Source organism: Carcharhinus amblyrhynchos, unplaced genomic scaffold (assembly GCF_965287045.1).
Source record: "Carcharhinus amblyrhynchos unplaced genomic scaffold, sCarAmb.v2.hapA chromosome_273, whole genome shotgun sequence".
In the NCBI taxonomy this organism is placed as follows: Eukaryota; Metazoa; Chordata; class Chondrichthyes; order Carcharhiniformes; family Carcharhinidae; genus Carcharhinus; species Carcharhinus amblyrhynchos.
Window position 1 is genome coordinate 155968 of NW_027650013.1, and position 25419 is coordinate 181386.

The window sequence follows — 25419 nt, forward strand, 5'->3', positions numbered from 1 at the left end:
ATAAGACCAGCAAGATCACATTTTCTCTGAAGGCAGTGGGGTAGGTGGATTGGATATGTTCAATTAGAACCACAGAACACTGAACAGTGCAGAAGGAGGCCATTCGGCCCATCATGTCTGAGCCCACCCACCCAGATTCCATCCCACAAACCCCATGTATTTACCCTAGAGAGAGGGAGGGGGCAGGGGGTGAGAGAGGGAGGGGGCAGGGGGTGAGAGAGGGAGGGGGCAGGGGGTGAGAGAGGGAGGGGGGGTGGGGGAGTGAGAGAAGAAGGGGATGGGGGCTGTGTGAGAGAGGTGGGGGGTGGGGGCGTAGGTCTCACCAGCAGGAAGGACAGGATATTTCCGTCCTCTCTTTCTCTTTCTCTCTCCCGGAGTTGCTGCTTGCTAATCCTACTGAGAATTTCTGGAACTTTCTGCCTTGCTTTCAGCTTTTCAGCGTCTGCGGCATTTCCACTTTATTCTATTTTTGATTTTTGTTAGCAGGTGGGTGACTAAATTCCCTCACCCTCCCATCCCCATCAGCTTGTCCTGGACACTGGGAACGTTAATTAAACAGGCTGAATATCCCAGTCGTGGTCCACAACTATACGCTCTAACCGTGAGGAGGTAAATCTTCCTCTTGGCCTCAGTTCCATCGCCTGCTTAGTGTAGATTATGAGTGATACTGACCCTGACAACAGTTGGAGATTATCTGTTGAGTGACCAGGCCCAATGCGAACTCAGGGACAGGTGCCGCACAGATCAGGCCCAGGGCCTACTTATTTATTCAAATCCAACTACCGGCCTGCTGCGCAGGGCGTCCTGGGTTACGTATGGCAGCCCTGGGGAATACACTGGCAGCATTGACAGAGAATCACCTGGGGACCCGCAGCAAAACAACAGCCCAGTTCCAAAAGTTACACTTCCACTAGCACAGAGAGTCTTGATGTGAAGATGCTGGCGTTGGACTGGGGTAAACACAGCAAAAAGTCTCACAACACCAGGTTAAAGTCCAACAGGTTTATTTGGTAGCAAAAGCCACTAGCTCCTTCATCAGGTGAGTGGGATTTCAGTTCACAAACAGGGCGTATAAAGACACAAACTCAATTTACAAAATAATGGTTGGAATGCGAGTCTTTACAGGTAATGAAGTCTTAAAGGTACAGACAATGTGAGTGGAGAGAGGGTTAAGGACAGGTTAAAGAGATGTGTATTGTCTCCAGACAGGACAGTTAGTGAGATTTTGCAAGCCCATCAACTGTGGGGATTACAGATAGTGTGACATGAACCCAAAATCCCGGTTCTTGGGTTCATGTCACACTGTCACCCCCATGATTTGCCTGGGCTTGCAAAATCTCACTTACTATCCTGTCTGGAAACAATACACATCTCTTTAACCTGTGCTTAAAGCTCTCTCCACTCACATTGTCTGTACCTTTAAGACTTGATTACCTGTAAAGACTCGAATTCCAGCCATTATTTTGTAAATTGAGTTTGTGTCTTTATATGGCTTGTTTATGAACAGAACTCCCACTCACCTGATGAAGGAGCTAGTGGCTTGTGCTACCAAATAAACCTGTTGGACTTCAACTTGGTGTTGTGAGACTTCTTACAGAGAGTCTCCTCACAGCACAGACCGCTGAGGTTCCGGAGCATTCTACCAAGCCCAGTTCAATCCCAACTCAAGCTGGCGATGTATGCTCTGCACACTCGCATTTTTCTGACACTAGGGTTATTTACAGGACGCATCACCATAAATGGCTGCACCCTGCTGGTTACATCCCTCCCCCTCCCTCTTCCCCTTCTTCTCCCCCAAAATGTCTGCACCCTGCAACTGACACCCCCTCACTTCCCTCACCCTCCCCTTCCTCCCTCTCCCCCAACCCATTCCCTTGTCCCCACCTGACACCGCCCCCCCACTCCCCTGCCCACATCCACCCACCTCCCTCCACCCTTCCCCCCCACCCAACGCATTCCCTCTCCCTTCTCTGCCTGGTCCATCCACTCCCGCTATCCCTCTGCCCTGTCCCCTCCGTACCTTGCCCCACCTCCTCCCTCCGCTACCCTGCCCTCCTCCCCTCCCTGTCTCCCCTCTCCTTCCCTCCTCTCCCCTCTCCTTCCCTCCTCTCCCCTCTCCACACCTTCTCTCCCTCTTCCCCCCCCTTCCCTCCCTTTCTCCTCTCCCCTTCTTCTCCTCCTCTCCCTTCCTCCTCACTCCTTCCACCTCCCCCTCTTTCACTCCCCCTCTGCCCCTACCTTTCCCTGGCCCCTACCTCCCCCTTCCCTTCCTCTCCCCTTCCCCTCTCCATCCCCCCCTTTCCCCACTCTTCCCCATCTCCTGCTCCTCCCTACAATTAAACGATGCCCTTCGCCTGTCCATCTGAACAATGTGGGGATGCCGGTGTTGGACTGGGGTGGACACAGTAAGAAGCCTCACAACACCAGGTTAAAGTCCAACAGGTTTATTTGGTAGCTCGAGCTTCCGGAGCGCTGCTCCTTCATCAGGTGAGTGGCAGTTGTGTTCACTGCTAACCACTGCGGCACGGTAGCACAGTGGTTAGCACTGCTGCTTCACAACTCCACGGACTTGAGTTCGATTCCCGGCTTGGGTCACTGTCTGTGTGGAGTTCGCACATTCTCCTCGTGTCTGCGTGGGTTCTCTCAGGTGCTCTGGTTTCCTCCCACTGCCCAAAGATGTGCAGGTTAGCTTGATTGGCCATGCTAAAATTGCCTCTTAGTGTCCTGAGATGTGTAGGTTAGAGGGATATGGGGGTGGGGCCTGGGTGGGGTTTTGGTCAGTGCAGACTCGATGGGCCGAATGGCCTCTTTCTATGCTTAGGGATTCTATGATTTCAATGAAATAGAGCATGTAAAGACACAAACTCAATGACAAGATAACGGTTGGAATGTGAGTCTTTATAGATAATCAAGTCTTTACGGATGCGGAGAGGGTTAAGCATACATTGTCTTATTGAGTTTGCTGTTGGCCTCTTGGGGTTTGTGGAAAAGCTCCTGGAACCTCATTCGCTGATGAATTCCTCTGTGTCCGCTGCGAGACCGATGGGGTCCATTTTGGTGGTGGGGCAAAGGGTTAACCTGTGCTTAACCCTCTCTCCATTCGCATTGTCTGCACCTGTTAAAAACTTGATTACCTGTAAAGACTCGCATTCCAACCATTATCTTGTGATTGACTTTGTGTCTGTATATGCCCTGTTTGTGAACCCAACTCACCTGATGAAGGGGACAGCGCTCCGAAAGTTTGTGCTACCAAATAAACCTGTTGGACTTTAACCCGCTGTTGTGAGACTTCTTACTGTGCCCATCCCAGTCCAACGCCGGCATCTCCACATCATATTTGAACAATCCCACGGCTAGATACATAGTTTGGCTGTTTGACATTTAACTATCTCTTGCTGCAATAGAGTTGGGGAGGTTCCTATCCAGTACCAGACCACTGAGGGGAACTGATAAACATTGCTGATTAGATGTGGGACTCTCAGTTAGTTATTTAACAAGCTAGTTAACTGATATCAGATGACAGCAGACATTTGTGACCAACTGGTTAATGACTCACTGAGCGTTGTATTGTCAACTTGCCAAGTATCTCCTCAGACTGCTGTGAGGCCACTGTGGAGCTGGGTAATGAGTTAAAGTTTATTTATTAGTCACAAGTAAGGCTTACATTAACACTGCAATGGAGTTACTGTGAAAATCCCCTAGTCGCCGCACTCTGGCACCTGTTCGGGTCAATGCCGTCTAACCAGCACGTCTTTCAGACTGTGGGAAGAAACCGGAGGAATCCCATGCAGACACGGGGAGAATGTGCAGACTCCACACAGACAGAGTACACCGAGGGAGAATTTAGAACCTAACCAGCACGTCTTTCAGACTGTGGGAAGAAACCGGAGCACCCGGAGGAAACCCATGCAGACACTGGGAGAATGTGCAGAATCGAACCCAGGTTCGACCGGATGCTCCGATTTCATAAGAACATAAGAAATAGGAGCAGGAGTAGGCCATCTAGCCCTTCGAGCCTGCCCCGCCATTCAATAAGATCATGACTGATCTGTTGTGGCTCAGTTCCACTTTCCCGCCCTCTCCCCATAACCCTTAATCCCCTCTCTTATCAAAAACCCATCAACCCGCTTTTTAAAAATATTTAGCGAGGCAGCCTCCACCACTTCAACGGGCAGAGAATTCCAGAGATTCACCACCCTTTGAGTGAAGAAGTTCCTCCTCAACTCCGTTCTAAACCGCCTCCCCTTTATCTTGAGGCTGTGCCCCCTAGTCCTACTGTCTTTTTTGAGCGGGAAGAGTCTCTCCACCTCTATCCTATCCATCCCATTCATCATCTTATACGTCTCAATGAGATCTCCCCTCATTCTTCTAAACTCTAACGAGTACAAGCCTAGTTTATTCAGCCTCTCCTCATAGCTCAATCCCCTCAACTCCGGTATCAGCCTAGTAAACCTCCTCTGCACTCCCTCCAGGGCCAAAATATCCTTGCGCAGGTGCGGCGCCCAAAACTGCACACAGTACTCCAGCTGCGGCCTCACCAATGCCCTATACAGCTGCAGCAAGACCTCCCTACTTTTATATTCCTCCCACATTCTAAAGATGTTCAGGTTAGGTGGATTGGCCATGGTAAATTGCCCCTTAGTGTCAGTGATATTAACAGGTTAAATAGGTGGGATTATGGGAATAGGGCCTGGGATTGTTGTCAGCGTGATGGACCGAATGGTCTCTTTCTGCACTGTAGGATTCTGTGAACTCCCAACAACATAAATATCTTCAGGAAGCTTCACGTGGGGAAGGGAGAGAAGGGGAAGTGCAGGGTGAGAGGGGGAACATGGCAAGGTGAGAGAGGAAAGGGGGAAGGATGAGGGGGGGCAGAGTGAGAGAGGGAAGGGGGCAGGGGGAGAGAGGGAGGGGGAGGAAGAGAGACGAATGGGCAGGGGGAGGAAGGGAGGGAGGGAGGGGACTGAGGGTGAGAGAGGGAAGGGAACAGGGGAGAGAACGAGGGGGCAGAGGGAGAAAGGGAGGGGGAAGGGAGCAGGGGGAGAGGGTTGGGACGGGGAAAGAGGGAGGGGGCAGGGGGAGAGGGGGGGCAGAGGGAGAGAGGGAGTGGGCAGAAGGAGAAAAGGAGGGGGAGGGGGCAGACGGAGAGCAATGGGACGGGGAGAGAGGGAGGGGGCAGGGTGAGAAAGTGGGGGGAACGGGAAGGGGGAGGGAGGGAAAGGATGGGGAGGGGGGCAGAGGGAGAGAGGGAGTGGGGCAGGGTGAGGGTGGGAGGAAGGTGGAGGGGGAGCAGGCTGGAGCGGCGGAGGGAGGGAGGGAGGGGGCAATATGAAGAGGAGATAAGTTGCATTTAAGGGAGAGTGGGTTTACAGCACCATGCCACCCTGGCTGCTTTGTATATCTTGGTTATTTAGAATTGAATCACCTCGGCTCCGTACCCCTTTTCCCGTATCTCCACCTCGCTGCACCCTGGGGACAGACTGTCCAATGTGAGCGTGACTGGAATGGATCCCGGTGCATTTGCGATGCTGAATTCAGTGCTGGATGGGGAGGGAGGGAAGGCAGGCTCGCTTCATATTGTGCTGTTACACAGAGAGTCCTTTCATCTGTGCTGAGGCTGTCGATTGAAAACACAGCAAGAAGTCTCACAACACCAGGTTAAAGTCCAACAGGTTTATTTAGTAGCAAAAGCCACTCGCTTTCGGGGCTCTGCCCCTTCGTCAGGTGAGTGGGGAGTTCTGATCACAAACAGAACATATAAAAGGCACTCAGTTTACACACAATGCACCTTTAAGACTTGATTAGCTGTGAAAACTCACATTCTAATCAGTATTCTGTAAACTGAGTGCCTCTTTATGCCCTGTTTGTGATCAGAACTCCCCACTCACCTGACGAAGGGTCAGAGGCCCGAAAGCTAGTGGCTTTTGCTACCAAATAAACCTGTTGGACTTTAACCTGGTGTTGTGAGACTTCTTACTGTGTTTATCCCAGTCCAATGCCGGCATCTCCACGATCCCAGGGGAAGTCGGCTGACACCCTCAAGATACCAGGGAAGTAATAGTGGAGATTAATGACTACAAGGCAGTGACCCAAGTGAGCACTTTGGATGAAGACATAGCTTTGAAAGTGCCTTTAACAGCCGCAGCACAGTTCTACCCCAGCCAGTTCAATGCCCCTTCCCGAACACAAGCCTGACAGTCTTCCCATCACAGCGTCAACTGCTTCTTAAACAACTGGACTTTCCTGGCCTCCTGGGCCTAGTTAAAATGTAAGGATAACAGTTGATCCAACATTTCGCTCGCCAACTTTTACAGGTGTCCCATAGAAAGCATCCTTTTTGGTTGTATCACAGCTTGGTATGGGCTCCTGCTCTGACCAAGACCGCAAGGAACTACAAAAGGTCGTGAATGTAGCCCAAATCCATCACGCAAACCGGCCTCCCATCCGTTGACTCTGTCTACGCTTCCCGCTGTCTCGGGAAAGCAGTCAGCATAATTAAGGGCCCCACACACCCCGGACATGCTCTCTTCCACCTTCTTCCGTCGGGAAAAAGAATCATATCAGCCACGATTGAATGGCAAAGCGGAATCAATGGGCCGAATGGCCTAAATCTGCTCCAATATCTTATGGTCTTAGAAATCATAGAATCATAGAAACCCTACAGTGCAGAAGGAGGCCATTTGGCCCATCAAGTCTGCACCGACCACAATCCAACCCAGGCCCTACCCCCATATCCCTACACATTTACCTATTAATCCCACTAACCTACGCATCTCCAGGACTCTACGGGGCCTTTTTGTATAGCCTGGCCAATCAACCTAACCAGCACATCTTTGGACTGTGGGAGGAAACCACAGCACCTGGAGGAAACCCATGCAGACATGGGGAGAATGTGTAAACTCCACACAGACAGTGACCAAGCCAGGAATCAAACCTGGAGCCGTGAAACAACAATGCTAACCACTGTGCCACCACACCCCCCAGCCCGCTATGACTCTTATGAGTCATGGTGAGTGCAGGAGGTGGACCATGTGAAGATATGTTGATCTCTGGAATTTCCAGCCTAGAGGCGAGCACGACCTGGAAGTCCCACGCACTGAATCCATCAGCACTCCGTCTACACTTCCCACTGCCTCAGCAAAGCAGCCGGCCTAACTAAGGACCACACGCACCCCGGACATTCTCTCTTCCACCTTCTTCCATCGGGAAAAAGATACAAAAGTCTGTACCAACTGACTCAAGAACAGCTTCTTTCCTGCTGCCATCAGACTTTTGAATGGACCTACCTTGTATTAAGTTGATCTTTCTCTACACCCTAGCTATGACTGTAACAATACATTCTGCACCCTCTCCTTTCCTTCTCCCTCATGGACTCAAGAAGCAGCAGTTTTCACTGTATCCCAATACATGCGGCAATAATAAATCAAATCAAATCACTTGGAAAACTGTGTACAGTTCTAGTTACCCTATTATAGAAAGGTTATTATTAAACCAGAAAGACTGCAGAGAAGGTTTACTAGGATGCTACCGGGACTTGATGGATTGAGTTATAAGGAGAGGCTGGACAGACTGGGACTTTTTTCCATGGAGCGTAGGAGGCTAAGGGGTGATCTTATAGAGGTCTACAAAATAATGAGGGGCATAGATCGGCTAGATAGTCAATATCTTTTCCCAAAGGTAGGGGAGCCTAAAACTAGAGGGCATAGGTTTAAGGTGAGAGGGGAGAGATACAAAAGGGTCCGGAGGGGGCAATTTTTCCACACAGAGGGTGGTGAGTGTCTGGAACGAGCTGCGAGGTAGTAGTAGAGGCGGGAAGAATTTTGTCTTTTAAAAAGCATTTAGACAGTTACATGGGTAAGATGGGGAGAGAGGGATATGGGCCAAACACGGACAATTGGGATTAGTTTAGGGGTAAAATAAAGGGTGACATGGACAAGTTGGGCCAAAGGGCTGTTTCCATGTTGTAAACCTGTAAGTCATATTGGCTTTGCTCAGTGGACACTGCAGAAGCAATGATTGATATTTGCAATTGGATTTCCCTCATAGATCTGGTGATCTGGATGGGTGAAAATATAAACTAATCTCTGTACAGAATGTGAGGCCCCTTCCTACCTTTTTGCAGAGGAGGGCTCCTTCCTGGGTGAAGATTGTGTCTGAGGTATGGCATTGCTTCTTTTTGAGGGTGCTGTAGTTCCATTGGTGAGGGTGGGCCGGCAGGGCAGGGCTTGCATGAAGACTCGAGCTGCAGAGAGGGTCAGAGAAAGCAGATTGTCAAATCAGCCACGACTACAGGAATCCCTATCCTACTCCAGGCCGGACTGAGTCTCCACCCAACCTGGGGGCGACGGCTCTGAAAGTGCAGTCCGGGGACACGAGGGCTCTGAGCTTGTCCCAAAATACAAGTCCCAAAATACAAGTCACTGACGCACGATGTCATGGCTGAGGCCGTACAGAACATTCCAGAATGTTCTCACAGCGCCAGGGACCTGGGCTTGATTCCAGCCTCAGGTCAAGGTCTGTGTGGATTTTGCACATTCTCCCCTTCTCTGCGTGAGTTTCCTTTGGGCGCTCCGGTTTCCTCCCACACTCCAAAGACGTGCAGGTTAGGGTGGATTGGCCATGCTGAGAAATAGGAGCAGGAGTAGGCCATCTAGCCCTTCGAGCCTGCCCCGCCATTCAATAAGATCATGGCTGATCTGAAGTGGATCAGTTCCACTTTCCCGCTTTCTCCCCATAACCCTTAATTCCCTTGTCTATCAGAAACCTATCTACCCGTGACTTAAATATATTCAAAGAGGTAGCCTCCACCACTTCAAGGGGCAGAGAATTCCAGAGCCACCCTTTGAGTGAAGAAGTTCCTCCTCAACTCTGTTCTAAACGGCTCCCCCTCTTATTTTGAGGCTGTGCCCTCTAGTTCTGTTTTCCTTTCTAAGCGGAAAGAATCTCTCTACCTCTACCCTATCTAGCCCCTTCATTATCTTGTAAGTCTCTGTAACATCCCCCCTCATCCTTCTAAACTCCAACGAGTACAGGCCCAGTCTATTTAAGCTAAATGCTAAATTACCCCTGTCCAAAGATGTGTAGGTTAGGGGCATTGGCACGCTAAATTGACTCTCAGTGTACCCGGAGTACGGTGACTAGGGGATTTTCACAATAACTTCATTGCAGTGTTAATCATAGAAACTCTACAGTGCAGAAATAGGCTTTTTGGCCCATTGAGTCTGCACTGACCACAAACCCACCCAGGCCCTATCCCTATATCCCTGCATATTTTACCCTCCAATCCCTCTAATCTACGCATCTCAGGACACTAAGGGGCAATTTAGCATGGCCAATCAACCTAACCCGGACATCTTTGGACTATGGGAGGAAACCAGAGCACCCAGAGGAAACCCACGCAGACATGGGGAGAATGTGCAAACTCCACACAGACAGTGACCTGAACCAGGAATCAAAGCCAGGTCCCTGGAGCTGTGAAGCAGCAGTGCTAACCACTGTGCTATCGTGCTGCCCGTTAATGTAAGCCTACTTGTGACACTAATAAATAAACTATTTCCTTGCTCAAACACTTCTCTTGCACAACTCTAAAATCTGAAGCTTCAAAGACATCCTGTTGATTGAGGAAGGTTCTGTTCCAGGTAGTGGTGTCCAGGATACAATTCTCCAGGACGTGTACTACACTTGACAATCTGGTTTCCCCTCGTTGCAACTGGATTCCACATCTTCCCACTCACTTCCCAACTTCCCTCAGTCTCTTGCTGTCCTTGTTTCTTCCTGAGTCTGGAGGTGTCTACCCTCAGCTGCACACTCACTCTCCCCATGTCTGCGTGGGTTTCCTCCGGGTGCTCCGGTTTCCTCCCACTGTCCGAAAGATAAGAACATAAGAACATAAGAAATAGGAGCAGGAGTAGGCCATCTAGCCCCTCGAGCCTGCCCCGCCATTCAATAAGATCATGGCTGATCTGTCGTGGCTCAGTTCCACATTCCCGCCCTCTCCCCATTACCCTTAATCCCCTCGCTTATCAAAAACCCATCAACCCGCATCTTAAAAATATGCTGGTTAGGGTGGATTGACCCGAACAGAAGATGGAGTGTGGCAACTATTTCACAGTAACTTCATTGCAGTGTTAATGTGAGCCTTACTTGTGACACTAGTAAGTGAAATTTATGTCGGAGCAGAAGCAGGCCATTCGGCCCATCGAGTCTGCACTGCCATTCAATGAAATCACGGCTGATCTGATGTGATAATCCTCAACTTCACTCTCCTACCTTATCTCCATAACCCCTCGATTCTCTAACTGATTAAAGATCCGTCTTGTCTCAGCTTTGACCATACTTAATAACCCAGCCTCTACAACCCCCTGCGGCTATTCACAATATATATTAATAACTTGGATGAGGGAACAAAATGTAACATCTCAAAGTTTGCAGATGAAACCAGGTTGGGTGGGAGGGTGAACTGTGACGAGGATGCAGAGATCCTTCAGCATGATCTGGACAGGTTGGGTGAGTGGGTTAATCAATGGCAGATGCAGTATAATTTGGATAAGTGTGAGGTTATTCACTTTGGAAGCAAAAGCAAGAAGGCAGATTACTGCCTGAATGGCTGTAAATTGGGAGAGGGGAGTGTGTAGCAGGACCTGGGTGCACCAGTCGTTGAAGGTAAGCATGCGGGTGCAGCAGGTGGTAAAGAAGGTAAATGGTATGTTGGTCTTCATTGCGAGAGGTTTTGAGTACAGGGGCAGGGATGTGTTGTTGCAATTATACAGGGGCCTTGGTGAGGCCACACCCAGAGTATTGTGTGTAGTTTTGGTCTCCTTTTCTGAGGAAGGACGTTCTTACTCTCGAGGGAGTGCAGCGGAGGTTTACCAGGCTGATTCTGGGGATGGCGAGACTGATGTATGAGGAGAGATTGACTAGGTTAGGATTGTTTACGCTGGAGTTCAGATGAATGAGAGGGGGGAATCTCATAAAGACTTATAAAATTCTAACAGGACTAGACAGGGAGGATGCAGGGAGGATGTTCCCAATGGTGGGGGGAGTCCAGAACCAGAGGTCACAGTCTGAGGATTCAGGGTCAACCATTTAGGATGGAGATGAGGAGACATTTCTTCACCCGGTGAGCCTGTGGAATTCATTTCCACAGGAAGTAGTTGATGCCAAAACATTGAATGTATTCAAGAGGTGATTGGGTATAGCACTTGGGGCGAATGGGATCAAAGGTTATGGGGAGAAAGCAGGGTTAGGCTATTGAGTTGGATGATCAGCAATGATTGTAATGAATGATAGAGCATGCTCGAAGGGCTGAATGGCCTCCTCCTGCTTCTAGTTTCTATGTCATCAGCACTCCAAAAACTTGTGATTCCAGACAAACCTGTTGGACTTTAACCTGGTGTTGTGAGACTTCCTACTTAACATCTCCAAACTACTTTAAGAACATAAGAACATAAGAAATAGGAGCAGGAGTAGGCCATCTGGCCCTTCGAGCCTGCCCCGCCATTCAATAAGATCATGGCTGATCTGTCGTGGCTCAGTTCCACTTTCCCGCCCTCTCCCCATAACCCTTAATCCCCTCTCTTATCAAAAACCCATCAACCCGCTTCTTAAAAATATTTAGCGAGGCAGCCTCCACCACTTCAACGGGCAGAGAATTCCAGAGATTCACCACCCTTTGAGTGAAGAAGTTCCTCCTCAACTCCGTTCTGAACCGCCCCCCCTTTATCTTGAGGCTGTGCCCCCTAGTCCTACTGTCTTTTTTGAGCGGGAAGAGTCTTTCCACCTCTATCCTATCCATCCCATTCATCATCTTATACGTCCCAATGAGATCTCCCCTCATTCTTCTAAACTCTAACGAGTACAAGCCTAGTTTATTCAGCCTCTCCTCATAGCTCAACCCCCTCAACTCCGGTATCAGCCTAGTAAACCTCCTCTGCACTCCCTCCAAGGCCAAAATATCCTTGCGCAGGTGCGGCGCCCAAAACTGCACACAGTACTCCAGCTGCGGCCTCACCAATGCCCTATACAGCTGCAGCAAGACCTCCCTACTTTTATATTCAATCCCCCTCGCTATGAAGGCCAGCATCCCATTCGCCTTCCTGACCACCTGCTGCACCTGCAGGCTGGGTTTTTGCGACTCATGCACAAGGACCCCGAGGTCCCTCTGCACCGTCGCCTGCTGCAGTTTTTCGCCACGTAAGTAATAGTCCTTCCTACCATTCTTCCTACCAAAGTGGACCACCTCACACTTGCCAACATTAAATTCCATTTGCCATTTCCTGGCCCATTCGCCCAGCCTATCTAGATCCTTCTGCAGACTCTCCACACCCTCCACACAATTTGCCTTTCCCCCAATCTTGGTGTCATCAGCAAATTTCGACACCCTACACTCGGTTCCCTCCTCCAGATCATCTATATAAATGGTAAATAGCTTTACCTGACTCAGTATCCTCTAAGGACATTTCAGTTGTCCAGGTCTAAACTCATCGGTTCCTCCTTATGTAGCCCAGTTTCTGGTTAATGCCTGCGATGTTTTACCACATTAAAGGCGCTATGCAAATTCAAGTCACCAATGTTCACGCCACCCGTTCACAAGCTCCATCGTCCCTGGGTTCCTCTCCTCCACTACCCGAAATTGCCCTTTCCCTCTCTATACCAGTCCTTCTCAAACCTTTCGATCCACTCACCACTTACCTGGGGCAAAAGTCCCCCCACAGACCATTCCTCCCCTAGCCACTATCACTTGTTACCTCACAAATAAAACTAATCTAATGGTCAGCATGGTAGCACAGTGGTTAGCACTGCTGCTTCACGGGTCCTAGGTTTGATTCCCAGCTCGGGTCACTGTCTGTGTGGAGTTTGCACATTCTCCTCATGTCTGCGTGGGTTTCCTCTGAGTGCTCAGGTTTCCTCCCACAGTCCAAAGATGTGCGGGTTAGGTTGATTGGCCATGCTAAGAAATTGCCCCTTAGTGTCCAGGGATGTGTAGGTTAGAGGGATTAGTGGGTATAATATGTAGGGATATGGGGGTAGGGCCTGGGTGGGATTGTGTTCGGTGCAGACTCAATGGGCCGAAGGGCCTCTTTCTGCACTGTAGGGTTCTATGATCTATGATCTTCTATAGAAACGATAAACACCTTTGCTGTTTTATCTACTATGGGGGAGGTGATGCCCCAGTGGCATTATTGCTGGACTATTAATGAGCAAACTCAGCTAATGTTCTGGGGAACCCGGGTTCGAATCCTGCCACGGCAGATGGTGGAATTTGAATTCAATAAAAAATATCTGGAATTAAGAATCTACTGAAGATCCATTGTTGGAAAAACCCATCTGGTTCTCTTTAGGGAAGGAAATCTGCCGTCCTTCCCTCGATCTGGCCTACATGTGACTCCAGAGCCACAGCAATGGGGTTGACTCTCAACTGCTCTCCAAGGGCAACTATGGATGGGCAATAAATACTGGCCCAGCCAGCAACGCCCTTGTTCCATAAAAAAAGGTTATCCGTATTAACTTTTTAAATTAAATATCATAAGTAAATGAGTAATGAGTAAAAATGGAAGTGTAGACATTTTCCTGTTATAAATAAAAAGATAAAGTGGCCATTGTTCCAGATGACCCATTGACGGGGGGAGAACTGACTGGTGGTGATTTAACCTGAGGGTCACCACACCTCAGCTGAAGGGCAAGGTGAGGAGGCAGGGTCTTCATTGGTAACCTCAGCCAGGGCAGGAATTGAACCTGCGCTGTTGGCATCACTCTGCATCACTAACCAACCATCCCGCCGATTGAGCTAACCCGACTCAGGGGCGGCACGGTGGCACAGTGGTTGGCACTGCTGCCTCACAGTGCCAGGGACCCGGGTTCAATTCCAGTCTCAAGTCACTGTCTGTGAGGAGTTTGCATGTTCTCCCCGTGTCTGCGTAGGTTTCCTCCAGGTGCTCCGGTTTCCTTCCGCACTCCAAAGATGTGCTGGTTAGGTAGATTGGCCATGCTAAACTGTCCCTTAGTGTCAGGGAGATTAGCAGGGTAAATATGTGGAGTTACAGGAATAGGGTCTGGGTGCAATTGTGGTCAGTGAAGACTCGATGGGCCAAATGGCCTCCTTCTGCACTGCTGGGATTCCATGAGAGCCAGCTGGATGGCTGGTTATTAGCAGCAGTGGATTACTAGTCCAGTGAATGGGCTATTGAGTTGGATGATCTGTAGTGAATGGCTGAGCAGATTCGAAGGGCCGAATGTCCTCCTCCTGCTCCTATTTTCTACATTTCTATGACATCACTACCATGCAAGCATCTCTCTTGGGAGAAAATGGAAGCTTTTCTCTCTTAATTTCTTATGGTTGAACTCTGCCACTGATGTCGCCTCGGGCAGGGTGGCACGGTGGCCCAGTGTTAATGCTGCTGCCTCACAGCGCCAGGGACCCGGGTTCGATTCCCGGCTTGGGTGGAGTCTGCACGTTCTCCCCATGTCTGCATGGGTTCCTCCGGGTGCTCCGGTTTCCTCCCACAGACTGAAAGACGCACTGGTTAGAGTGCATTGACCGTGCTAATTTCTCCCTTAGTGTACCTGAACAGGTGCCAGAGTGTGGCAACTAGGGGATCTTCACAGTAACTTCATTGCAGTGTTAATATAAGCCTATTTGTGACACAAATAAATAAGCTTAATGATGCATAGTTACTCCAACAGCATGCATGAGGTTATTCATGAAGGGCCCCGCTTTCGCAATCTTGCCCCTCACCTGAGGTGTGGTGACCCTTGGCTTAAATTACCACCGGTCATTTCTTCTCCTCAAAGGGGAGAGAAGCCTCTGGTCATCTGGGTCTACTGTGACTTGAACTGTTCATAGAATCCCTACAGTGTGGAAGGAGGCCATTCGGGCCATCACATCTGCACCGTACACAATCCCACCCAGGCCTTCTTCCCCTAACCCCACATCTTTACCCTGCAAATGCCCTGACGCTACGATTTAGCATGGCCAATCCACCTAACCGCACATCTTTGGAGTGTGGGAGGCAACCGGAGCACCAGAGGAAACCCACACAGGCACGGGGGGGGGAGGACATGCAAACTCTACATGGACAGTGACCCCCAAGCCAGGAATCGAACCCGGGTCCCTGGTGCCATGAGGCAACTGTGCTAACCCACTGTGCCGCCCCCGCGGTTAACCATTAACAAACACGCAGGAGAACAGATTAATCCGGAACATTCTAATGACTGTTATGAAATCAGCACAATAATCTACTGAGAATAAGCAAATGGGAAGCAGAACAAATAGACCACAGGACAGCCCAATGTCCTACTTGTCAAACTCATCAATTGTATGGAAATGATTGAGGTTTAACAAGGGAGAGACACAGCACTGATGGGCCGCAACATGAAATGCAGGAGACCTCTCATTTTCATTCTGTAAGCTAAGGTCTTGCAATGCCTAGTAATTATTTGTATATTGAAATGCTGATGATTATGCAATCCTTTCATTATTTTGTGTTTTATCTTTCTTTTAATCATTTTTCATGACAGTGGTCACGCACTGCGGTCTCTGTGTTGGCACAATGCAGCACCTGTCACCAGTACAATTTCTTAATTAACTCTAATTATCTCTCTTCTCTTCGATTGTCATAAGTCAGGGATGAAGGAATGTAAATCTCGCTAATAGAATCATAGAATGCCTGCAGTGCAGAGGGAGGGTACGCAGCCTGCCAAGTCTGCACCAACTGTCTGACAGAGTCTGTCACCCAGGGCCTCTCACCCTCCCTTATCCCTGTGACCCCACATATTTAGCATGGCTAATCCACCCAACCTACACATCTTTGGACACTAAGGGGCAATTTATCGTAGCCAATCCACCTAACCTACACATCTTGGGACGCCAAGAGGCAACTTAGCCAGGCCAATCCATGAAATCTACACTTCTTGGGATACTAAGGGGCAATTTAACATGGCCAATCCACCTAACCTACACATCTTTGGACACTAAGCGGCAATCTACTATGGCTAATACACCTAACCTACACATCTTTGGACACTAAGCAGCAATCTACCATGGCTAATACACCTAACCTACATAATCTTTGGACACTAAGAGTCAATTTAGCATGGCCAATCCACCTAACCTAGACATCTTTGGACACTAAGGGGCAATTTAGCATGGCCAATCCACCTAACCTAGACATCTTTGGACACTAAGGGGCAATTTAGCATGGCCAATCCACCTAACCTACACATCTTGGCACACCCACAAACGCCTCTACTTTCTCAGAAGACTAAGTAGATTCAGCATGCTTGCTACGACTCTCACCAACTTTTCCAGAGCACCACAGAAAGCATTCTTTCTGGTTGTATCACAGCTTGTTCTGGACTCCTGCTCTGCCCAAGACTGCAAAGAACAACAGAAGGTCATGAACGAAGCCCAGTCCATCACGCAAACCAGTCACCAATCCACTGACTCTGTCTACACTTCCCGCTGCCTCGGGAAAGCAGCCGCCACACACCCCAGACATTCTCTCTTTCACCTTCTTCCATCGGGAAAAAGATACAAAACGTCTGAGGTCACGTACCAACCAACTCAAGAACAGCTTCTTCCCTGCTGCCGTCAGACTTTTGAATGGACCTACCTCGCATTAAGTTGATCTTTCTCTACACCCTAGCTATGACTGTAACACTACATTCTGCACTCTCTACTTTCCTTCTCTATAAACGGTATGCTTTGTCTGTATAGAGCGCCAGAAACAATGCTTTTCACTGTATACTAATACATGTGACAATAATAAATCAAACTAAATTGTTATCCCTTGCTGCATAGAAATGTTCTTTCTCACAGCTAAATACCAGCCTCCCTGACTAAAATGACTGTTCTTCATGAGCCAAGCTAATAGAAACATAGACACATAGAAAACAGGTACAGGAGTAGGCCATTCAGCCCTTCAATGGTGGTGCAGGCTCAAAGGGCCGAATGGCCTACTCCTGTACCTGTTTTCTATGTGTCTATGTTTCTACTAGCTTGGCACATAAAGAACAGTCAATCATTTTAGTGAGGGAGGGAGAATCTACAGTGCAGACGGACGCCATTTGACCCATCAAGGCTGCACCAGCAACATTGCCACCCAGGTCCTTTCCCCCGTAACCCCATATTTATCCTCCTAACCCCCTGACACTAAGGGGCAATTTAGCATGGCCAATCCACCTAACCTGCACATCTTTGGGCTATGGGAGGAAACTGGAGCACCTGGAGGAAACCCATGCAGACACTGGGAGAATGTGTAAACTCCAATATTGGACAGTGACCCAAGGCTGGAATTGAACTTGGGTCTCTGGCGCTGTGAGGCAGCAGTGCTAACCATTGTGCCAAAATGCCGCCAGCTGGTAACAGCCAGAATATCTCAATCTAGACTGCACTATCTTCCCAGCCAACACTGACAGGTATAATTGTGGGCGAGAGCGGGAAAAGCTGGAAAACTGTTGACTTTTAGTGACAATTTCAAATTTTCCCAGTAGCCCCATGACAGTCTGACTCTAGGACTGAGGGGACAGAGAGAGCAATAATCCCTTTGATTGCTGTGCAGAGGGACCTGGGTGTCTTTGTGCATGAATCACAAAAGTTGGCTTGCAGGTCTGGCAGGTAATTAGGAAGGTAAATGTTGTCCTTTATTGCCAAAGGGATAGAGTTTAAAAACAGGAAGGTTATGTTGCTACTGTATAATGTGCTGGTGTGGCCACAGCTGGAGTACTGTGTACAGTTCTGGTCTCCTCGCTTGGGAAATGACATTCTTGCACTGGAGAGGGTGCAGAGGAGATTCACTAGGTTGATTCCGGAGTTGTGAGGGTTGGCTTATGAGGAGAGGCTGAGCAGACTGGGGCTAAACTCATTGGAATTCAGAAGAATGAGGGGGGTTCTTACAGAAACATATAAAATTATGAAGGGGATAGATAAGATAGAAGCAGGGAAGTTATTTCCACTGGCAGGTGAAACTGGAACGAGGGGACATGGCCTCAAAATAAGGGGGAGCAGATTTAGGACTGAGTTGAAGAGGGACTTCTTCACACAAAGGGTTGTGAATCTGTGGAATTCCCTGCCCAGTGAAGCAGTTGAGACTACCTTATTGAATGTTTTTAAGGCAAGGATAGATAGATTTTTGAACAGTTATTGAATGGCAGAACAAGTTTGGGGAGGCTAGATGGCCTACTCCTGCTACAAAAACAGAAAAGAAACAGGAAAACCTCAGGTCTGACAACACCTGTGGAGAGAGAATAGAGGCAATGTTTCGAGTCTAGATGACCCTTCATCAGAGCTATTTGGAGGAAGTGAGCCAAGTTAAAGGGGAAATTGTTGAGTGAGGGAACCAGTTCAGGCAGACGGGAGAGAGTGGTGATGGATAGGGATTGTTCAGGCCTTTGTCTGAGGAAGAAGTGAAGAGCTTTGACACTATCTTGATGGGGAATGGAGGTGTGGAGGCATTGGGCATCTATAATGAGATGTCTGGTGGGGCCAGGGAACTGGAAGTTCTTGATAATGGCATAGGGAGTCAGAAGAATCACGGATGTAGGTGGGAAGGGGCTCGACAAGAGCAAAGAGAATGGAATCAAGATCGGAGGAAATGAGTCCGGTGGGGCAGGAACATTTTTTATTCATTTGTGGAGCGTGGATGTTGCTGGCTGGGCCAGCATTTATTACCTATCCCTAATTGCCCTTGGAGGGCAGTTGAGAGTCAACCACATTGCTGTGGCTCTGGAGTCACATTTAGGCCAGGCCGGGTAAGGATGGCAGATTTCCTTCCCCAAAGGGAACCAGATGGGTTTTTCCAAAAATCAACAATGGTTTCGTGGTCATCAGAAGATTCCTAATTCCAGATATTTTTTACTGAATTCAAATTCCACCATCTGCTGTGGCAGGATTTGAACCTGAGACCCCAGAACATTAACTGAGTTTCTGGTCCAGCGGTAATACCACCACACCATCGCCTCCCCTATCGTCGTCCAAATATGCCACCATTCCCGTTCCTGTGCTGTAATCTTCTTTGTTCTTTTAGGGGGTTTTAGTTCAGCTGGGCAGCATGGTCGGTACAGGCTTGGAGGGCCGAAGGGCCTGTTCCTGTGCTGTAATTGTCTTTGTTCTCAGCCTAAAATTACGTAACACGTGCCTGCGAGTATAATGTGATATGTCTGGGTACGTCCCCCTAATGATACGGCCCAACGAGGTAATAAAGGCAGTTTGTGCATTCATGAATCAGATTGCCAACTGTTTGCGGATTTTGGGAAAGGGGTTGTCCGGGATTGGGAGACTATGAGGTTGGAGCCTTTGGAGGGAAGATCTCCGGAGGGGATGAGGTTATTGACAGTCCTGGAAACTCTTGATGTTCGTGGGTTGGGGTCATGGTCCAGGGGGAGGTAGGGGGGAGCGTCCGAGAGTTGGCGCTCAACCTCTGCGAGGTAGAGGTTTGTACGACGGCGGGTTTGATGACAAGGTTAGGGTCGGGCCTAACAGAGCGAAGGGCAGCCGGTTTCGGAAGGAACCCTGGCTGACTCCTGCTCCGGCTTCTCGTGTTCTTGTACCTCTGCTGGGCGCTCTTTTATTCAGTAAGGTGTGCTGCTCCTCGGCATGGGCCAGTCGGCGGACCACGTCCGCGAGGGCGGCCTTCAGCACCTGGATCTCATCGTCCTGTAGCTGCATCCGCTGCTCGAGGTAAGAGATGCGGTCGTCAACATCCATACTGCTCGCTGCCGAAACGCTGTCATCTGTAAGGAAAAGGAAGAGTCAAGACACGGTGAAGGGGCGCCTCCGCCAAACACGGGACCTCCAGTCACATCCCGCGCCCTCCAGGGCTCTGGGTAAGAAACTGCATTTGTATAGCACCCTTCATAGAACCCCTACAATGCAGAAGGAGAGCATTCGGCCCATCGAGCCTGCACCGACAACAATCCCACCCAGGCCTTATCCCCATAACCCCACTCGCTAAACCTCCGACGCTAATTTCGCATGGCCAATCCCACTAACCTGCACGTCTTTGGACACTAAGGGGCAATTTATAGAATCATAGAATCCTACAATGCAGAAGGAGGTCATTTGGCCCATTGAGCCTGCACCAACAATGTAGAACAAAGAAAATTACAGCACAGGGACAGGCCCTTCGGCCCTCCAAGCCTGCACCAGCCATGCTGCCCGACTGAGCTAAAACCAGCTACTCTTCCGGGGACAATGTCCCTCTATTCGCATCCTATTCATGTATTTGTCAAGATGCCCTGTAAAACTCACTATCGCATCTGCTTCCGCTACCCACCCCACACCCCACCAAAACCAACCCCCCCCACCACTCTCCACCCCCTCCCCCCCCCCCACCGACTTCCACACCCCGGCAACGAGTTCCATGCACCCACCACTCTCTGTGTAAAAAACATGGTGTGCTATCCACACCGCCCTGTCCGTACAAAGCACAAGGCCCCAGATTTGAGGAGAGGGCCATTCATGGGGCTATCAAGATGGTTTGCTGCCTCTCACTGTCATGTGACTCTGATTGGTTCACTGCATCCGTAGAAATCACCATGTTACGGAGCTCCCGGCAAATTATAGAATCCCTGCAGTGCATAAAGAGGCCATTCAGCCCATTGAGTCCGCACTGACAACAAACAGAACAAAGAAAATTACAGCACAAACAGGCCATTCGGCCCCTCCAAGCCTGCACCAACCATGCTGCCCGACTGAACTAAAACCCCCTACCCTTCCAGGGACCGTATCCTTCTATTCCCATCCTATTCATGTATTTGTCAAGATGTCCCTTAAAAGTCACAAAAAAGGCTATTTGGCCCTTTGAGGTGCACTGACTCTCGGATAGACTCTGTTACCCAGGCCCTCTCCCAGGCCCTATCCCTGTAATTCCACACATTCCCCATAACTAATTTCCCATAAAATGCACATCTTTGGAGTATGGAAGGAAGCCAGAGCTCCTGGACATAACCCACGCAGACATGGGGAAAATGTGCAGACTCCACACAGACAGTGACCCAAGCCGGAAATCGAACCCCGGGGTCCCTGGAGCTGAGAGGCAGCAGCACTAACCACCAATCTCATCCAACGATCCCACCCAGCCCCTATCCCCATAACCCCATGTATTTACCCAGCTAATCCTCCTAACAGACACATCCCAGGACACTAAGGGTCAATTCAACTATCAAGTCTGCTGACGACACCACCGTAGTGGGTCAGATCTCAAACAACGATGAGACAGAGTACAGGAATGATATAGAGAATCTGGTGAACTGGTGCGGCGACAATAATCTCTTCCTCAATGGCAACAAAACAAAGGACTTTGTCATCGACTTCAGGAAGTGTAAAGGAGAACATGCCCCTGTCTACAGCAATGGACACAAAGTAGAAAGGGTAGAGAGCTTCAAGTTTTTAGGTGTCCAGATCACCAACAACCTGTCCTGGACCTCCATGCCAACACTATAGTTAAGAAAGCCCACCAACACCTCCTACTTTCTCAGAAGGTGAAGGAAATTTGGCATGTCCACTACGACCCTCACCAACTTTTACAGATGCATCGCAGAAAGCATTCTTTCTGGTTGTATCACAGCTTGGTATGGCTCCTGTTCTGCAAGAAACTACAAAAGGTTGCGAACGTAGCCCAATCCATCACGCAAACCAGCCTCCCATCCACTGACTCTGTCTACACTTCTCGCTGCCTTGGCGAAGCAGCCAGCGTAATTAAGGACCCCACGGATCCCGGACATTCTCTCTTCCACCTTATTCTGTCGGGAAAAAGATACAAGAATCTGAGGTCACGTACCAACCGACTCAAGAACAGCTTCTTCCCTGCTGCCATCAGACTTTTGAATGGACCTACCTCCCATTAAGTTGATCTTTCTCTACACCCTAGTTATGATTGTAACACTACATTCTGCACTCTCTCCTTTCCTTCTCTATGAACGGTATGTTTTGTCGGAATAGCGCGCAAGAAACAATACTTTTCACTGCAGGTTAATACGTGTGACAATAATAAATCAAATCAAATCAAAAATTTAACATGGCTAATCAACCTAACCCGCACATCTTTAGGACTGTGGGAGGAAACCAAAGCAGACACGAGGAGAACGTGCAAACTCCACCCAATCATGACATCGCAAATGGCTCACGAAGCCCTCTCGAAGCTGCTTTGTGCACAGCAAGCTCCCATAAACTGTTGCAGGTCAAATATCAATGAGGACGCCCTATTATCTTTCAAAATCTCTTGACGTTCCCCCCGAAAGGACGTGTTCAAAGGTTGTTTGATCCTGGAGTGGGATTTGAAACCACGGCCTTCCAACTCAGTTGCAGTGGCAACTCTTACTTTTACCTGCATAGAATTATAGAATCCCTACAGGGCAGAAGGAGGCCATTTGGCCCATCGAGACTGCATCAACAACGATCCCACCCTATCCCCCCTAACCCCACACATTTATCACAGGTAGGCTTACATTAACGCTGCATGGAAGTTGCTGTGAAAACCTCCTAGTCGCCACACTCCTGTTCGGGTGCACTGAGGGAAAATTTAGCACAGCCAATGCTCCTAACCAGCACGTCTTTCAGACTGTGGGAGGAAACCGGAGCACCAAGAAGAAACCCACGCAGACATGGGGAGAATGTGCAAACTCCACACAGACAGTGAACAAAGCCGGGAATCGAACTCGGGTCCCTGGCGCTGTGAGGCAGCAGTGCTGACCACTGTGCCACCCCGTGTTGCAGTCATGAGCTAGCAGAGGCTCCAACACATAGCTGACCAGGAGTCTCTCCCGCTCTTACCGCCAGCCATTGGCCTATTGGAAGGATTTACAGGTTGACACTCAAACCTGTTTGGCTGCGTTATGAACGCACCTTCGTCTGCCACAAGTCCTGGGGTGGGACTCAAACCCGGAGCTTCTGGCTCAGAGGCATGGACCCTAACCCACAAGATCACAAGAGTGCTACACACTAAACCAAGGCTGCCGTCTTCAGGGTTATTCTTGCGTATGGCACAGAATCATAGAATCCCTGCAGTGTAGAAGGAGGCCATTTGGCCCATCGGTTGGAACTCTGCCCCGTTGCCTGCCATAGAATCAGAGCTGGCGAGGTTCATAGAAAGGAAATCTCTGTTAGCCTCAGGCAGGGTTGCAAAATCCCACCCATCGAGTCTGCACTCAACACAATTCTGCCCAGGCTCTATGCCCATAACCCCACATATTTACCCTGCTAACCCCCTGACATGAAGGAGCAACTTAGCATGGCCAATCCACCTAACTTCCACATCTTTGGAGGGACAATTTAGCATGGCCAATCCACCTAACCTGCGCATCTTTGGATAGTAAGGGGCAATTTAGCATGGCCAATCCACCTAACCTGCGCATCTTTGGATAGTAAGGGGCAATTTAGCATGGCCAATCCACTTAACCTGCACATCTTTGGACACTAAGGGGCAACTTAGCATGGCCAATCCACCTATCTTGCACATCTTTGGACACTAAGGGGCAATTTTAACATGGCCAATTCGCCTAGCCCACACATCTTTGGACTGTGGGAGGAATCCAGAACACCCAGAGGAAACCCACACAGACACGGGGAGAATGCAAACTCCACACAGACAGTGACCCAAGGCTGGAACCAAACCCGGGTCCCTGGTGCTGTGAGGCAGCAGTGCGAACCACTGTACCAGCGTGCCGTCCCATAACATAACGGCGCCTATGTATTTCGCTGGCCAAAAGAAGAGAAACAGTGATACACACTTACTTACGAGATTAAAAGACCCCATCAGCGAACTAGCCTCCCTCAGTAAACAGATTCCCCACCCTACCCCAGAGAGGGTGGGAAATGTCGGGGAGAGGCTCTCGTTAGCTGGGCACCCAGCACGCAGATCAGGTTGGCGCCAACAGGAGCGGGTTCAGTCCCTGCCTCTGACTGAGATGGATTCAGAGTCCGCCTCTGCGACCTACCCTGCAGCAAGACTCACAGGGCAGCTTGCCGCAGCTCAGCGATCGCCAAGGAACTGCCCTTGGGCAGGGAGCTGGGAAAAGCAGATTAACACAGAACACGGTGTGACATTGGGAAGAATTTCTTCAACAAGCTATTACACTGTTACTGTGTCTGCTGAAGGTGTGGAGATAAGTCAGGCTACGTGCTGTAGTATTGTGTATTGTGCTGTTTGATCTCACGGCGTTCCAGTTTGAAGGGTTTTACGGCAGGCTTGTATTGTTTAGAGTGCTTCAGCAATGTCTAACCACAAGACAAATACTCCAGCAAATGCTTGCAATCAGTGTTCTGGCAACCCCCATGGTTTTGGCATTATACTTTCTTGAGAGAAAGGCACCGACAAACATTTAAACTCCAATAAACTCTATTTTTGGGCTGTACAGTGACTTGCACCACTGGCAGGGACTTGGGTTCGATTCCCGGCTAGGGTCACTGTCCGTGCGGAGTTTGCACATTCTCCCCATGTCTGCGTGGATTTCCTCCGGGAGCTCCGGTTTCCTCCCACAGCCCGAAAGGCGTACTGGTTAGGTACTAAATTCTCCCTCGGTGTACCCGAACAGGCGCCAGAGTGTGGCGACTAGGGGATTTTCACAGTAACTTCATTGCAGTGAGTCTACTTGTGACTAATAAATACACTTGACGGTCTGGCGACATCAACACATCTCAGGCTGCACCCACTCTAAAGTTCACTGGCCTTTGAGAAGAAGGGAAGGGGAAGCTTTCAGAAAGTAGGTGGAACACAGGAGTGTGTGTTACGTCCAACACTCTAAGGAATTTTACAGCCCCGCCTGCTATGCGAATCAGAACGGGCGAGGGGTGGACAATGGGAAGGTCCGGCAACCCCGGGTGGGACTTTTCAGTTTCGGGTCAAGCGAGGCTGCAAAATTTTGCCCATAGAGTCCCTACAGTGCAGAAGGAGGCCATTCAGTCCTTCGAGTCTGCATCGACAACAATCCCACCCAGGCCCTATTCCCATAACCCCACATATTTACCCTGCTAATGCCCCTGACACTAAAGGGCAATTTAGCATGGCCAATCCACCTAACCTGCACATCTTCGGACACTAAGGGGCAACTTAAAGTTTATTTACTAGTGTCACAAGTAGGCTCACATTAACACTGCAATGATGTTACTGTGAAAATCCCCTAGTCGCCACACATTCCTGTTCGGGTACACCGAGGGAGAATTTAGCACGGCCAATGCACCCTAACCAGCACGTCTTTCAGATGCAGGAGGAATCCGGAGCACCTGGAGGAAACCCACACAGACACAGGGAGAACGTGCAGACTCCACACAGACAGTGACCCAAACCAGGAATCGAACCCAGGTCCCTGGTGCTGTGAGGCAGCAGTGCTAACCTACTGTGCCACCGTGCCGACCCTTGGCCTTCCTTTAAGGTGGCTGACGAGGGAATATCAAGTGGTGGCACGGTGGGGTTAATGTGTGGGGTT

The 25419-nt window shown here is 49.5% G+C and overlaps 1 protein-coding gene across 2 annotated transcripts in view; it reads right to left on the minus strand.

Moving 5' to 3' along the window:
• The window catches only part of eml2 (EMAP like 2), an 85467-nt gene that overhangs the window by 54348 nt on the left and 5700 nt on the right, over nucleotides 1–25419 (minus strand). For both annotated transcript variants that reach the window (XM_080183378.1, XM_080183377.1), the window contains exons 2-3: nucleotides 19546–19728; nucleotides 8113–8242 (exon numbers count right to left, since the gene is read on the minus strand). In XM_080183378.1, the coding sequence (XP_080039504.1) occupies nucleotides 8113–8242; nucleotides 19546–19728 (313 nt within the window). The remainder of the gene's footprint in view (nucleotides 1–8112; nucleotides 8243–19545; nucleotides 19729–25419) is intronic.